The following is a 15,820-nucleotide window of genomic DNA, read 5'->3' as shown; positions in this document are numbered from 1 at the left end:
CTAATATTTGTTGGTTAAATGGTGGCGAAAAAGATGGGTCTTTAGATGTTTCTTGTAAATGAGTAAAGACTCAGCTGTATGAATTGAGATTGGGAGGTCATTCCACCAGCTCGGCACAGTCCAGGAAAAGGGCCGTGAGAGTGATTTTGAACTTCTTCAGGATGGCACCACAAGGCGTCGTTCACTAGCAGAGCGCAAACTTCTAGAGGGCATGTAAGATTTAACCAGTGAGTTTAGGTAAGATGGTGCCATGCCAGTGGTCGTCTGGTAGGCAAGCATCAGTACCTTGAATTTGATGCGAGCGGCTAATGGTAGCCAGTGTAACCTGATGAAGAGAAGAGTAACGTGAGCTTTTTTTGGCTCATTGAAGATAACCCTCGCTGCTGCATTCTGGATCAGTTGCAGAGGCTTGATAGTACATGCAGGAAGGCCCGCCAGGAGAGCATTACAATAGTCCAGTCTGGAGAGAACAAGAGCTTGGACAAGAAGTTGGCAGGCTTGCTCTGACAGGAACTTCCTAATGTTGTATAGGGCAAATCTGCAGGACCAGGTCGTTGTAGCAATGTGGTCTGTGAAGCTTAACTGATGATCCATGACAACTCCTAGGTTTCTGGCTGTCCTGGAAGGAGTTATGGTTGACGAACCCAGCTGTATAGAGAAGTTGTGATGAAACAATGGGTTAGCTGGAACCACCAGGAGATGCAAATATCAGATAATAATAATAAATAAATAAAAAACTTACAAGTACTAAATGACTAAAACTAAATTATAAATAAATTAAACCTATATGGAAATGTTAAAGATAAAAACGAAATAAAAATCAAATTAAAATTACTTTAAACTAAAGTTACATATAAAATATAGAAGTGACAGCTAATTCTCAAAAATAATCAATACTACGATAGTATATAAATAATGATAAAATAACACTATTTATAAACTCTAATTAGCCTACTATTGATGATATTACAATATTAGAAATTACATGGCAAATACGAGAAACAAAGATTACATTAAAATTAAATTAAATATAAATTATGAAATATAAACTTGTGAAATATTAAACAATAATTAAAAACACACTTTTTAATAACGCATTGTGAAAGAGGCAAACAATGTATCACAAGAATTATACATAAAAGCTGCATTGAAGGGGTTTAAAATGGCACTGTTAATTCTGAGGGAATAACATATTTGTTCATCATCATCATAACCTCCTCAAAAAAACTTTTAAAAAAGACAAACTTTTAGTAATAACCAAGTTATTTTTATTGAAAGACAATATAAGGAACTTTTAAATAGATTTGATTAGCATCTTCACAAACTAAGCACTTTCTAGCTATCTTTTTTTCTATCTGTTGGTAGAAAGAAAAAAAAGCGTTTTCCCTTGTTAAGAAAATCACATTTCAGATATATTGTAAACAAAGGGGAAAATAGCACATGCCCTCGTGCTAAATTAAGAATTTGTGAATTTAAAAACCCCATTAAAGTTTGATTTAAATCACTGATATGATTATATTATTTAATTATAATTTAAATGTTATCAAGATTATATTTCCACATAATGTTCTTTAGGATTATTTAATGTAGAAAACAGTAAATCAGAAAATAAATCAATTTAGCTGGGTTTCCAAAGACATTCACATTGCATTTTGTTCTGCAAAGGCCTATATTAAGCATGCCCATGCAAACAGGTGCGTACACATACTTGTGTGTACATTATTACGTGAATTACATGTATTTTGATTGTTTTTGTTGCCAAATTGATAAGGAAAACAATACACAATTGAACTAAACAATTACACCTGCCTATCTGTTTGACTGACAGTTTTGAGCACTGAGATAGCATTGACTTGTAATAAAACGTGTTCAACATAAAAATTTAATTTTAAAAGTAGCTTAGATGTAGCAAGCTACTGTTGATGTAGCTAAGCTTGCTACATTTCCCAGGGGGTAGCTTCAGTGTAGTGAAGCATCATTTACTGTAGAGTAACTGGTAGCTTAGCTCACTACATTTTCCAAGTAGCTTGCCCAACACTGGGGGAGTGTTTGTTTGCCCAAGCAGATTTTTGCACACTAAACAAAAGTTGCCACACAGTCCATTTTTTACTCTTTATTATATTTTCTCAACCAATCAGAACACTGAAATCTCGTTCATACACACTTGGGTTGTTGGGAAGTGAAATTGGTTCGGCTTTGCTCAAAAGGAGATATACAGCCTCTTGTGTCATAGTGTTTAGATCAGCTAATTAGTAACTATATGTAAATTAGTAATTGGGTATATTCTGTAGTGGTACTCGACATTAAAGCTCGTCTCAGTCTTTTTAAGTGATAGACATCTTTATATGCCCGACTGGAGTTAGCCTGATAAAAATTTTAGTAAAAAAAAAAAAAAAAAAAAAAAAACACAAGGGAAGCATCGAAACGCGTGTCTGAAATTAGAGTTACACATTCAACATCAAAATAAGCTTAACGGCACACATACTCACGGAAAATACATGTTTTCCCCCTTTTGCATTTTTTAAGACTTCATTTGACAAAAAAAAATTGTAATTGGCTTTCAATATTTCCCCCCTACACAATGTAGCTGAAACTTTTTTGTTATAATTCTCACTTTCATGAAAGGTTTCAAATGTTTACAGTGCCTCTAGGCAATGCAGAAAACTAACAGATTACATCGAAAATCACTTTCTATTTAGTAGAGCAAATCTTACATGTAATAAAAACAGCATTTAATGTACCTTAGTGGTGAACATGCTAAAAGACAGGCCCAACCTTATACGTCCGCAAACCTACTCAAGCTAACAGCAAATGTATATTTCCAAAAGGAAGTGCAAAATTTACTTTCATCGGAGAACATAACTTTGGACCACTCAGCAGTAGTCCAGTCCTTTTTGTCTTTAGCCCAGGCGAGACACGCTTCTGACGCTGTCTGTTGTTCAAGAGTTGCTTGACACAAGGAATGTGACAGCTAAAACCCATGTCTTGCATATCTGTGCGTAGTGGTTCTTGAAGCACTGACTCCAGCTGCAGTCCACTCTTTGTGCATCTCCCCTACATTTTTGAATGGCTTTTGTTTCACAATCCTCTCCAGGGTGCGGTTTCTCTTATTGCTTGTACATTTTTTTTCTACCACATCTTTTCCTTCCCTTCGCCTCTCTTAATGTGCTTGGACACAGAGCTCGGTGAACAGTCAGCCTCTTTTGCAATGACCATTTGTGTCTTGCCCTCCTTGTGCAAGGTGTCAATGGTCGTCTTTTGGACAACTGTCAGCAGTCTTCCCCATGATTGTGTAGCCTACAGAACTAAACTGAGACCATTTAAAGGGCTTTGCAGGGGTTTTGAGCTAATTAGCTGATTGAACCTTATCACAATACTCTAATTTTCAGAGATACTGAATTTGGGATTTTCCTTAGTTGTCAGTTATCAAATTTAAAAGAACATTTGAAATTTAGTCTGTGTAATGAATGTAATATACAAGTTTCACTTTCTGAGTGGATTTAGTGAAATAAACTTTGATAATCTAATTATATGACCAGCACCTCTATATTTCGTGATGATAACCTTGGCTTTCTAGGGTTCTTAATTAGGAGCACAAATGCTCCAGAAGGCTTCTACGAGGAGAGGAAAAAAATAAAAATAAAGTTTAACCAAACAAACACATTATAGAAACAAGTATAAATTTATACTAAACTCAAGCTTAAAATAAACAATACTCCGTATGAATGTTGTATCAAGCAAGCATAACTTAAAACATTTAACACTTCCTTCCATTCTAGTCAAACATAACCTATGCAGAAATGGAGCCACAGGAATTTTAACCGTGACAATTTACTAAACCCAATATGCCATTTGAAAAACATTCTTAAAGAAACAACCAACTCAAGACAATAGTTTCTATAAACATTTATTTGGACTGGCTGCAGGGACAGCTCAAACAAGGACACCATAATGTTTAAGAACTTTAGTATATTCTGCGATTTTGCTTTCAACGTTCTTTTCTGCCTGTTTGGTCAGCTTGATCGCAGTTTTCTTCTTTGTGTAGCGCAGCTTGGCCTTCTCCTTCCTCTTCTCCTCCAGAGTGGCGGTGATAGCCTGGTACTTCCAACCAACTTCATGGGCCAAACGTCCAAGCAGGGCAAACTACAATTAACGAGACATCAGAAAAAGGTTACTATGGGGCACAACATTGTCTTTAAATCAAAAACCAGAATTAAAATGCAGAAATCTGTGTTGAATATTCTGGACATCTTAGTCAGGGTAAGCGTCTGCTGCTCTTTGTCTCAGTTGGTAGTGCATGAAGTGGACTCATGGTCGTTAAACTCATACTTACTGTGGAAAACATCACTGACAAAAAGCAATTTCATATATCGAAAAAAAATTCCATAAGACTTACTCTGCGAGTGGGCTTCAGACGCACAATCTTGAGGGCAGCTGGGACGACCATGCGCTTTCTCTGTGGAACACAAACACATGAGAAACCACAAGAAAAAAAGACTACTTCTAACTATAGAAGCAGAAATGTCTCAGTTTCAGATGGGTTTGTTCTCAGCTGACATTCAAACAAGGCGGTTTATGGTCATCATTGACAGTATTTGTGAAATAAGCAGTGTCAGAATAAGCTACCTTGTCGTAAGGAGGAGGGATGCCATCAAACACTTTCAGCCTATCCAGAGCAGCCTGACCCCTCTTGGTTTTATGTGGAAGCATACCTGTTCAAGAAAGTCAACATTAAATCTACCCATCCACTGAAAGGGTGAAACTGATCACAAATGATTTGTGACAAACTCAGTAGTCAGATCCGTAGTTTGGTATCATCAAACTGGGCTCAGATTCGGGATAATAGTATTCATCATTGTTTGAAGTGCAGCCATTGCAATGCATCCGTGACAGCCAAAAAAATAATGCTCTCACCTCTTACTGTCCTCCAGAAGATTCTGCTGGGGGCTCTGAAGTGATACGGTCCACGGGAAGGGTTGGTGTTCATCCTCTTGCGGAGAAAAGCTAAGTACTTCACTGCACACAAACCATCCCATTTACTACCGATGGTCAACAGTTTCACATTGATTAAATCAGTGCATTTAAAACATACTTACATTTGTTGCGGTAGAAGTTTCCAGAGATATTGATACCCTCACACCTCACCACCACAATTTTGTGGCCTGTAAATAAAGTATGGCTACTTAAAATTATATACACATACGTGAGACAAACAGCTGTTGAAACACGTACACTTCATGCACATGACTGACAACTTTGTTAATCAAACTCTTAATGACATTTCACCCAACTTGAGCAAGAAATACTAAGTGACTATAGGCCGTTTCATTGGGTGAAGGCGCCTGGCCCAAAGTTAACTTCCAGCCTGTGTTGGTTTACCAGTCTGCCTACGGCGCCATCTACAAACACAAGTGATGAGTAACGCTAGACTGATGTTGGGCTCCGGTGGTTGTGCAGTGTGAGGTTTACCATACATTTGTGGCGCTCGCCACAATATCAACTGACCGATTTTCCAAAAAAGGCTTCGTTGAATAAACATGAGCATGTACTGCACATTTACAAATCAAAATGATGCACGGGGGTTTATAATCACTGCATTTCTGAAGGAAGACTATCTTAAGAAAATTTTCGATGTCATTTTGATTTCACCTTGCATGTAATGTCTGATAAAGCAGCGTCTGTGAACTCAGTGTCTCCCGCTTTAAAGCACCCCCTGCTGGCAGAGAATACATTTGCATTTTCAATGAGTCTGATTTACGCAGTAAAAGTATTTTGCTTATCAAAATAATCTACACTAGAGGGACTATTTAGCTGATGTTATTGCTTATTTGAAAGTCTACTGGAAGTTAAGTTAGGGCCACAAAAGCGCGCATGCGCAGTAACGTGTTGTCGTTGAAACTGTTTATAAATTACATCTTAAAAAGCCTAAACTTACCCAGCAGCACTTGCTTGGCCACAATAGCGGCAAGACGACCGAGTAGATGGCCCCTGCCATCAAGGATCAGAACCTATGAATAAAAAAAAAACAGATTTTAACAGCGCAGAGTAACGTTAGTTTCATAATTCCATATGCGTCCATCAAACGTGGCTTTTTGTCTCAGATGGTAGTGCACGTAAAGTATTCTCATTGTCGTTAAACTCGAATACTAAACTGTGGTTGCGAACTCATCACCGACAAGCACGTCTGACGTTAGCCTTGCGTTTTCCATCAGATAACCACGCCACCAGCGATATTTCTACACATTTTATACAGCAAGACACCACATTGGACAACGTTGCAGTTTCTCAGCTCATTACAGTAAAATGCACTTATTTAACAAACAGATTTCATACATCCTTAAAATTTACCTACATGTGCTGAGGACACAAGTAGTTTAATTTTAGAGTACCTGAGCATGGACTGGAACTCTAATCTTGATTTTACAGACCCACGAGTGTTACGATCACTACAGGCCTGTGACTTGCCGCAAGACGGAATGCGCGTGTAGACACGCACTTCTCTCCCAAATGGTAATTCTACCGTGTATGACGGAATATAAAAAACGCAAATAGCGTCAGGTAACGTTACCTACACGTTAGCCCTGAAATACTACATTATCTCGCCAAAGAAAAGCGAGATGTTTGATGTAAATCGTGCCACTCGAACGCACCTTATTGAACCGGTCCGCCATGATGTGGGAAAAGAAAGACACGCGGGGCCGCCCGACGTAAAAGACAGGGGCAGGGGCGGGGCTTTACGCATCATCGGAAATGACGTGAGTGATACGGTTTGAGATCTGATTATTTATTTATACTGCCATCAGCTGGATCGCAAATGAGCTACAAGGGTTTTAGAAATTTTGTAATAATAATAAAAAGCGGACCTAGTCAAAATGCATATTTTAGATGTTCCTGAAATTTAACACAGCTGACTGGCTCATTAGCATAAATAACTGAAATGGGTCTGTCAGACAATACAAATTTCTGTTTCAGGACACTTGAAAACTCTTGTATTTGGTACAGTTTGCTTTAAACAAATAAAGTAGCTTATAATTTACAGATTAATATTTTCCAAAACCAAATGAATTGTTCACCAAACACATTATTGATACCAAGACACACGTTCATATTTGGGACACAATTTTATGTTTATTGTGAAGAGGAGAAACTGAACTGATTAAATACACATTTTATTTCAGTGTTCAAGTTCTATCTGTATTCCAGTATGCTTTCATCTCAAATGTTTAATAAAAATAATGCATCTACAATTATTCAATCCCATTTGAAACATTCTGTGTGGGGCATTTGTTTATGTACTGTAATGTCTAGGGTTGCTAGTCTCAGTCATCTTTTTTAAGTTTTCTGATTTTGCCCTCATGGCGACTTATTTCATGTTGTAATCTCTCGATTTCCTTTTGGTGGTGGTCAATCTCTTCCTGGTGGTGTCTTCTTAGAGCAGCCAATTGTTCTTGCTCTTTTCTCCTGTGAAGGTTATTGAGGAGAAAATAAGACATGAAAAAAGTGGCTTTTTAGTGGCTTCATATTGGTAAATAACTCCAAATAAATCCTTCTAAATAAACACTGTGTGATCTTTATAACTGCACATAGCAGAATCAAATACAGAGAGGGCTGATTTAGCTAATAACCACATAAGCAGTAGAGATCTAGTGTGAGGGATGAAATTCACAATGGGATCATACAAAACCACTCACTTGAAGTACATCTCCTCCTCAGCTGCTTGTTTCCTGCCGAAAGCACCTCCTGCCTCCCTCACCGCTCCTCCTCCGCCACCTCCTTTCCCAGCACCTTTACCCAGTTCTCCTAGCTTTATAGGAGAGAGACACAGGCACAGATTGCACAAAACAGAATTGTTTATTATGCAACCTGGAATTAGTAATATACTCAAATTTTGAGCTATACATATATATATATATATATATATATATATATATATATATATATGCATTTATTTAATACATAAATTTGTATGTGCTGTACTGCTACAGGGAGTTTGCAGTTGAAAGCTCAAAGAATGGAGAATGATCCTGAATGAAAACAAAGGGGCCATAACACAAGGGCATTCTGAAAGAGCTCGAGTTATTGCATAAAAAAGTTTATACTTTTAATCAACGCTGTATGATAAAAGTACATATGGCGTATTTAATAAACCAACACAGGTGACGAAATACGTCAACAGACTGATAATGCGTGCTGAACGGGTTTTATTTTTTTCTTTAGTATGTTAAAAATTACTGGGTCAAAATATTTTATATATATGTACCTGGTCGGACGACATTCTGATGTGTGTGGTCAAAAAAGTCCTTATATTACAGGTTAGAAACCTCGCCATTCTCTTCAGACGCTCATGCATGCAGTGACATAAGCGTGCGCTCCGGTCTCGCGGGGGCTCATAACAGGAACCTACCATTATTAAAGCAAAAAGATAAAATAAAATGGTCAGCGCTGTGTTAACTCATACACTTTACATACACTAATTCAAGTATAATTTATAAAGGAAGCCTATTCTACTATTTGTTTTATATTGTACTAAACAACCCGAGAGATTACAGGATATTTTTAACGGCACTCAAAATGGTACAGTCGATAACCGCGGCCTGTAAATTGTTGTATACGAGCTGACGTGCGCAAACGAGAATATCACATTGTTCTATGCATCCATGTAACTTCGCAAACGCAGTGAACAAAAAAATATGAACATAATCAAACCAAGGCATCAGTGAAATGTATTAATACCTTTATTAAAATTATTTGAACGATTGGGAGTAAAGAATAAGACTCTAAACATTCATGTACAGATGTATTAAACCCCCAAACATTAAATTTCTCTATAGAATCTTTTATTCTTACAATTACCTACAATAAACAGCACCTGAAGTGCTCACAAGCTCGTGACAACTCTAATCTTGACCCTTTCATTGCTTAAAAAAGCTTCCAAAACAAAGAAACATCTCCACTGCTTTCTTAAAATCCCACCAAAAACATTCTACAACGATTGACATTATCACTTTAAACGTGCCACTATACTGCTGTAAATGAAGGGGGGGGGGTGGGGTATTAACCTCATAGGTTTAATAATAGCTATCCGTCTATGCAAATTAAAGGAGAGCAAATATAAATTTGATGAAAATACTACAAACAAAATTATGTAAATCAAAACTTATGTAAATGTAAATGTACAAATGCTTTTCTCCTTGATCTTTTTGTCCCCTTAAGGAATGTGAATAAAGCTGATTGGGGAAAACTTGATTGGAAACATTAAACAAGCTTGCACTAAAGCTGTTGTGATCGGTTTTATTCAGAGTGATGCAAAAGTTCATCTTTCCAGTCCAAACATTCCAGATGTCACAAGACATATTCCTTGTGGAAAAAATTTGAACATACAGCCATATAACTCTCACTAAGGATTTGCTATGGTTTAGAGTTTATTTTCAACAGGTGGACATTCCATGGACTCCACTCTGCATTAATCCATGAACGTGTCAGTTACTGTAAAAGCCTTGAGAGTTCAACATTTTGACAAGATCGCATACCTAATGTAACATTCTTAACGTGAACAAGAATCCTCAAATGCAGTATTCACTGATATAACAGAACCCCGATATTATCAAGGGTTTAAATTCTCTGAGGAAATGGGGGAAATGTGACCACATAACGTAATCTACAGATATTCTTGCACACTCTGGCACAGAGGGAAAATTAACTAAATAAAACTACATTTCTAGCCTCTCATTAAATATTGTTAAAGTCAACCATTCCCTTGTATGTTGCTCATATTTCACAAAAAAAAAAAAATTACACAAACATTCAAACCCCTTTAATTGGTAAAACAAAGACTCTTTTTGGTTGAAAGAACTAAAATTGGAATAGACATTTTCATTGTCTTAACTGAGCCGTACAAGTTGAGAATACCATTCTCATTGGGTAGTACATATCATTTTTGATCTGATGAATTTAATTTCACCTGAATATACTGCAGACAATCCTCATTCCGGTTTCAACAGACAGACATTATTTAAAATAAACCAGCTGGCACTCAGTATTAAATGTAAGAATCTTTTGGTGTCATATGTTGCTGAGGACCCCTCTGAGATGTTTTAACCTCCTCGCTCTCATGACTCAAGTGGATGACACTAAATTAAAGTCGAAATACATGGATCTAAAGAACTTGTGAGGGCAAATCACAGTTAAAATGTCTAAACAAACGCATACTGTATGCATGCAAAAGGCATACTGGAGCACTCAAAACAAACATCTTGAACACAGAGTTGTACGAAGCCATCTAAAAACAATTCAGACTTCTTTCCAGGCGATAACAAACAAATGGAAAAAGTCAAATACTTAAGAAGAGGAATGGAAATAAAAGAAAGGGAAGGAGAGCGAAATAGGCATCAATATCAGATGGCCAATAGAAGCCGGCGGAGACCCTTTCTTGGGGGAGCGAGTGGTGAATGTGGCACCCCCTTGCAAAGCTGTCAGTCTTGCTTGGGTCCAGTGAGGGCTCTGAGCCGCTCTAGCAGGGGAGGATGGGAGTAATGCCACATGGAAAAGAGCCAGTCTGCTACAGGGAAGCCTAGGTTGTCCTTATTGAGTTTGATGAGAGCAGAGTACAGCTCAGACGATCGGCCCATACTGCGTGCGAATGCATCTGCCTGAAACTCAAACCGTCGGCTCAACACAGTCAAACAGAACGACAGCAACTGAAGTAGGAAAAAGAAGATGAATTGGATCAGAAAATGGAATATCCAGAAAATGGTTGGATTTAGATATACATACAACTTTATAAACAATTATTTAAATGTACGTGTGATTTTTTTTCTGTGTCCATCTTATAAAATAAGTTCTAAAAAATAATTTTCTCAAAAATCGGGCAAGCCAAAAACATACTTACAGACAGGTTAGTGCTACAGTATTGGCATTTTGGTGGTTCCTTGTCTTTTAATAAATGCTAACGCCCTAGAGTCAGTCTAGTATGGCTATATCACACTTTTGTATACACAACATTCATAGAAAATGACCATGTCTTTTACAAATGTACTGTAATGTCCTACATGTTTTTCTAAGCAAAAATATTTACACAGAATGTGCATAGTTAAAAAACAAATCCCTGTGTATTTTTCAGAAAGAAAGAAAAGAAATGCAAGTGGTACCTCATTGTAAGGTGAGAAGATAAACTGAAAGATGATCATTAGCCCGATAAGAGTTGGTTGGGTGTCATGAAAACCAAATGCCATGAAGAGCTCTTTTCGTCCAATCAGGACAGCAAAAAGGAAGAAGCACAGGAAGGAGTTCATCTGTAAAGAAACAGGGAGTCTTAACATCCTCAAATTATGATCCGCTGTTCAAGCGCGCTTAAAATCATTTGCTTATGGTGTCGTATGTTTTCCTCAGCTACTGTTCAACCTAATAAGATTCTACCTTCACAACTGGGGAAAACAACATTGCAGAAATGTGCAGTGACAAAAACAGCTGATAGGAAGGGAAAAAATACCAAATGTAATTTTAGGAATCTATAACACTGGAGTTGAAGCAGTAAAGCACAGTCACACAGCAAGCAACACACCTGGCTAATGACAATGTTCTTGACTGTATGGCCTAGTTTCCAGTGTCCCAGTTCATGCCCAAGAACTGCCAGAACCTCAGGGTTACTGCAGCCTTGTTTCTTGTTCTGAATACAGACAAAAATGTAAACAACAACAACAACAACCTTTCATCTAATTCATTATTGATCTGGCTCGGACTCTCTGACCTTTGGTTTGGATTTGCTCTCATTGCTCGCTGCTTCATTCTCCTCTCCCGTTCCTGGCTCTTTCTCTCCAGCTTTATTTAAAGGGGAGTAATCCTCCAAAAGTGTGTCAAACAGCACAATGCGCTTGTTTTTGAAGAAACCATAGAAGTAGGCATTACTGTGGGAAGATCTCTTTGAACCTAAAAAAGTGAGCATAGATATACTATGGGAAGGGAGATTATATTCATGTACTATTAGGAGTTCTATAGAAAGTAATAAAAATGAAAAGATTACGGCTTTCTGTACCTTCCACTACATAGACCTTAGTGAGGGGGAAGCAGATGGACTTTGCCATGCTCTCGATCTCACTCTTCAGCTCTCCATCTGGCAGTGGAGTGAATTTATCAAACAGTGGGGCGATGTAGTCTGCGTAGATAGTCACCAGAATCTGTGGAGCAAAATTAGAGGGACAGATCAATTCTCTTCTTTTTCTCATAGACAACACATTCATCAAAAGCCAGGAAAAAAACTGACCAGAGAGACAATGAGTGTGAAGAGCCAGGCATAGATGAAGAAGTAATCACCACCGATCTTGATGATGTAGAGAAGCAATGATGTCACTGGCAACAAAATACACTGAGTCACAGCAAACTTCTTGAGAGCATCTTTCAGGAAGAAACCCAGTGTCTATAAAGAAGGGACAGAAGAGACATTTCAGTATATTTTATTTAGTTAGTTTTATTCCTGCTATGACAGAGAGAGCGAGAGATATGAGCAAGACTTTATCTACCTGCTGGTTGAATCCATGCTTCTCCTCAATAACAAATGTGTTGTAGAGGCTCCAGGGAAGGCCAGTGAAAGCACTGAAGAGAGTCGCCAACATCAGGAACACCAAAGACTGTGAGATCTGAAAGAAAGACGACCATTTTAAATAATGCAATGCCTTCTGGATGTGTTAACTATTTAGTATATATAGTATGCACAGTAAACAATTACTTTTACTAATAAATTGATTGGACTGCCAAAAGCAAGACATTTGCATATTAAATATCCTTCAAAATTAAAACAACCACTAACAAGCTACATGAGTTCATGTGATAACGGGACAATATCTACTTTTTCCAAACACACATTACACAACTTTTACGTAGATTTCTGCAGACTGGAGAAGTCAATGCTATCTGCCAAAAATCTGATTTGGCCAGACAGAAAACTATTGCATGACAGACACAGACTTTTTTTTTTTCTTTAAGGTCCAAACTATGATTCCATTCAGTCTGAGAATATCATACATGTTTGATATTTTGAGCCAGTTTTAGAACACATACCGTTTTCTTTAGCTATGCATCTGCTAGCAACAAGTCACATGTTTCTGTGTGAGCCTGTTGTGTTCAGAACAACTTAAAAGTCTGGTAGTGTGTGACCCTCAGATGTTTAATATGTGATGCCCAGATTTTTTCACCATTTACAAAATTGAAAAGCATATCATACCTAATATCTTAAAGTCTAATTCAGCTGAAGTTTAACATTAAATTATACTAACATTTGAGAACAAAAGGGATTACCTGTTAGAACTAGCATCATATTAATCGGGATAGATTTTGCTGTCCAAAATTCACACATAATGAGAACAAATTTATATATATATATATATATATATATATATATATATATATATATATATATTCCACTAAAAAGGTTCCAGAGAATATACCTACCTCATACTCTGGACCAAAACCAAACCGAGCTGTGAGAATCCCGGACACTTTCCAGAGGAATGGGATTCCTCCCAGGAGCAAAATCAGCTAAAAAAACAGAAATAAATTAAACATGCTCAAAGAGGAACAACCAAATGCAAATGGGGTGAGAAAAAAAAGATTCTTGAATGGAGTTCATTAAAAAGGAAAATAAAAGATATGCAGGCTTAATTCAAACGAAACCATAAGGTGCATTTTCCCCCTCCCTGAGCACTCATGAGAAACTTGCAACTGAAACCTACAGATGTTGAGATATCTGCCTTATACTTGTTTAAAAAAACAAGAACCAATCAATCAATCAAAAAAAAAAAAAAAGTCCGTTTTCATTTAAAACTTTGAAATTGTCATGAAGCTCACCGTGCCCTCTGCCTCAGAGTAGAGTCCAGACCAGAAGCCAAAGTTGCTCTTGTCCAACTGATAGAGGCGAGACTTTTCAAATGTCTCTGAATCCATTATCTTGCCCAGCTCAGTGGGCACATGCATTGTACTTCTGTAGATCCTCCTCTGTGACAGGCAAAACGTGTTGGTTTATACAGTGTCCAGAGTGGTTCATCGTTTTACAACATCACAATGCATTTGCACAAAGCTCTAAAATGAAATTAATTTGGATTTTAACAAAGTCTACAAATTAGAATAGAACAAGGCATAAAGTGTCTGCCTTTTAATGTTTTCCGAAAACACAACCAAGATGAGCAGTAAGCATATACTCACCTGCCTACATGCGAGGTAAGCCTCCCAAATATACACAGTCCATGAGAAGACAAGGACAGCGTAAAAGATTTTGTCTTCAACTGGTAATGCGAGAATTTCCTGCAGCATTATTACGGCTCGGTAGTTATTTGATTGCAGTGCACCGTTAACTAGCTTCGGGATTTCCAGTAATTCCACTGTCTGATAGTCATTCAAAACAACAGATAATCTTCGTACCTATTCCAACACAATACGAGACTAGAACCTTACAAGAATGTGTATGTGTTAAGCCCATATATTGAAAAACGACATAAAGGGATGCACAAACAACGATTACTCATGCTCTATCACTTCCTTTCCCCATTCAAGGGAAATAGGGTGCAACTAGAAACTGTGTTCGATCGGACACAACAGCACAACGAAACGGGTTCCTGGCTTATTTATACAAACAGATACAGATTAATCAAACATTATGTTTAGATAAACAATTCCACAACAGTGAAATTGATACTGACAAAAGTCAGGGCTAAATACACCAAATAAATAATTATCATAAAAATTACATTAGTAACTTTCGTAATTTAAACAAGTGACGTTCTTTAACTTTGGGCACGTGGGTTTCATACACAGTCTTTGGTTTTATAATACTATAACGAACAAACGTTTTTATTTTTTAATATCTTAAAATGAGACGCAAGTTGAAGAAAAAACAAAAAAGCTAAATATAACCTATAATTATAATATTTTATTGTGTTTCGTTAAAAAAGCACAATATCTTAGTTCATACAACTTGTGTATACATTAAGGAGAGAGCTAACGATAGAGGTCAGGTAGAAAAAAGGTAAAAGGTAACTCTTCATGTAGATAAATAAATGTATTTCTCGACTATATTTTTTTCATACTCGACAAAAAACGCTTTGTGAAACGAAAATATGCAAAACAATGAAGAACAGCGAGTCTGTGGCCGTGATTACAATCCAGGCAGTGACCCTGGTCTGTCTCCATAGACACTACAAAACACTCAGTGGACGAGGATCAGTCTTCAGAGGAATTGATACAGAAATTATAATAATAACTACTAGGTAGTGGAGTTGTGATTTCTATTTCTAAATGTAGAATAAATATTATTTTTTTCATTCATACTGCATAACTGCAATCTTATATTTTCATTCACAGACTACATTTTCTGTGGATGAGATTACCACAGTAATCAAAGAAGAAACAATATACTACATGACCTTACTGTGTAGATATGATTTCAATCTTCAACTATCAATTCAATTACTTTCACCGTATGAGTAAAAACTTTGAATTATAAGCAATTTTATACTTTGCAATAATCACTAGTATTATTGGGGTCTTTTAACAACAGACTGTTGTGAGCACCTTTGAAAACAGCTCTTTCTGACACAGTAAAATCAACCAGTGTGTATGTGTATATATATATATATATATATATATAAACTACAATAATACAAAAGTAAAGGTATGGTAGCTCCCCCCCAAATTCATTCTCTTCTGTTTGTTCACAGAGTGACATGCATCATACTACAAACATTACAGATGGGAAGACATTCGACAACTTGGCAAGTATTTCAGATTTGCTTTTCTTATTTGATGCAAAAAGGTCCAAATCCAAGCATAATGG

At 37.0% G+C, this 15,820-nt stretch overlaps 3 protein-coding genes and 3 non-coding genes across 7 annotated transcripts; all 6 read right to left on the bottom strand.

Annotated features, from left to right (window-relative positions):
• Nucleotides 1-3,891: 3,891 nt before the first annotated feature.
• LOC132111525 (large ribosomal subunit protein uL13) lies at nucleotides 3,892-6,780 on the bottom strand. 2 transcript variants are annotated; one of them, XM_059518897.1, is made up of 7 exons: nucleotides 6,651-6,780; nucleotides 5,936-6,008; nucleotides 5,097-5,162; nucleotides 4,915-5,016; nucleotides 4,627-4,712; nucleotides 4,397-4,456; nucleotides 3,892-4,143 (listed from the first exon to the last, which is right to left on the bottom strand). In XM_059518897.1, exons 1-7 carry the CDS (start codon nucleotides 6,669-6,671, stop codon nucleotides 3,934-3,936), a joined length of 618 nt encoding a protein of 205 aa, XP_059374880.1. In that variant the 5' UTR covers nucleotides 6,672-6,780; the 3' UTR covers nucleotides 3,892-3,933. The 2 variants fall into 2 exon arrangements, with proteins under 2 accessions (XP_059374880.1, XP_059374881.1); XM_059518898.1 differs by lacking the exon at nucleotides 6,651-6,780 and adding an exon at nucleotides 6,390-6,612.
• On the bottom strand, nucleotides 4,278-4,355 carry LOC132112174 (small nucleolar RNA Z195/SNORD33/SNORD32 family). Its single transcript, XR_009424915.1, has one exon. It is a non-coding gene; the product is annotated as a small nucleolar RNA Z195/SNORD33/SNORD32 family (small nucleolar RNA).
• LOC132112177 (small nucleolar RNA SNORD50) lies at nucleotides 4,786-4,861 on the bottom strand. Its single transcript, XR_009424917.1, has one exon. It is a non-coding gene; the product is annotated as a small nucleolar RNA SNORD50 (small nucleolar RNA).
• LOC132112173 (small nucleolar RNA Z195/SNORD33/SNORD32 family) lies at nucleotides 6,092-6,179 on the bottom strand. The gene has a single exon (XR_009424914.1). It is a non-coding gene; the product is annotated as a small nucleolar RNA Z195/SNORD33/SNORD32 family (small nucleolar RNA).
• Nucleotides 6,781-7,108: 328 nt separating the features above from the next.
• On the bottom strand, nucleotides 7,109-8,411 carry LOC132111526 (ATPase inhibitor B, mitochondrial). The gene is made up of 3 exons (XM_059518899.1): nucleotides 8,261-8,411; nucleotides 7,692-7,804; nucleotides 7,109-7,461 (listed from the first exon to the last, which is right to left on the bottom strand). The coding sequence occupies exons 1-3, from the start codon at nucleotides 8,405-8,407 to the stop codon at nucleotides 7,320-7,322; spliced, it is 402 nt and encodes a 133-aa protein (XP_059374882.1). The 5' UTR covers nucleotides 8,408-8,411; the 3' UTR covers nucleotides 7,109-7,319.
• Nucleotides 8,412-9,277: 866 nt separating this feature from the next.
• On the bottom strand, nucleotides 9,278-14,589 carry LOC132111524 (CAAX prenyl protease 1 homolog). Its single transcript, XM_059518895.1, has 10 exons — nucleotides 14,194-14,589; nucleotides 13,840-13,986; nucleotides 13,444-13,530; nucleotides 12,516-12,632; nucleotides 12,260-12,412; nucleotides 12,032-12,173; nucleotides 11,747-11,925; nucleotides 11,561-11,665; nucleotides 11,148-11,291; nucleotides 9,278-10,697 (listed from the first exon to the last, which is right to left on the bottom strand). The coding sequence occupies exons 1-10, from the start codon at nucleotides 14,299-14,301 to the stop codon at nucleotides 10,473-10,475; spliced, it is 1,407 nt and encodes a 468-aa protein (XP_059374878.1). The 5' UTR covers nucleotides 14,302-14,589; the 3' UTR covers nucleotides 9,278-10,472.
• Between the last annotated feature and the right edge of the window lie 1,231 nt (nucleotides 14,590-15,820).

This window comes from Carassius carassius, chromosome 31, assembly GCF_963082965.1.
Source record: "Carassius carassius chromosome 31, fCarCar2.1, whole genome shotgun sequence".
In the NCBI taxonomy this organism is placed as follows: Eukaryota; Metazoa; Chordata; class Actinopteri; order Cypriniformes; family Cyprinidae; genus Carassius; species Carassius carassius.
This window is presented reverse-complemented; position numbering and strand designations above follow the sequence as displayed.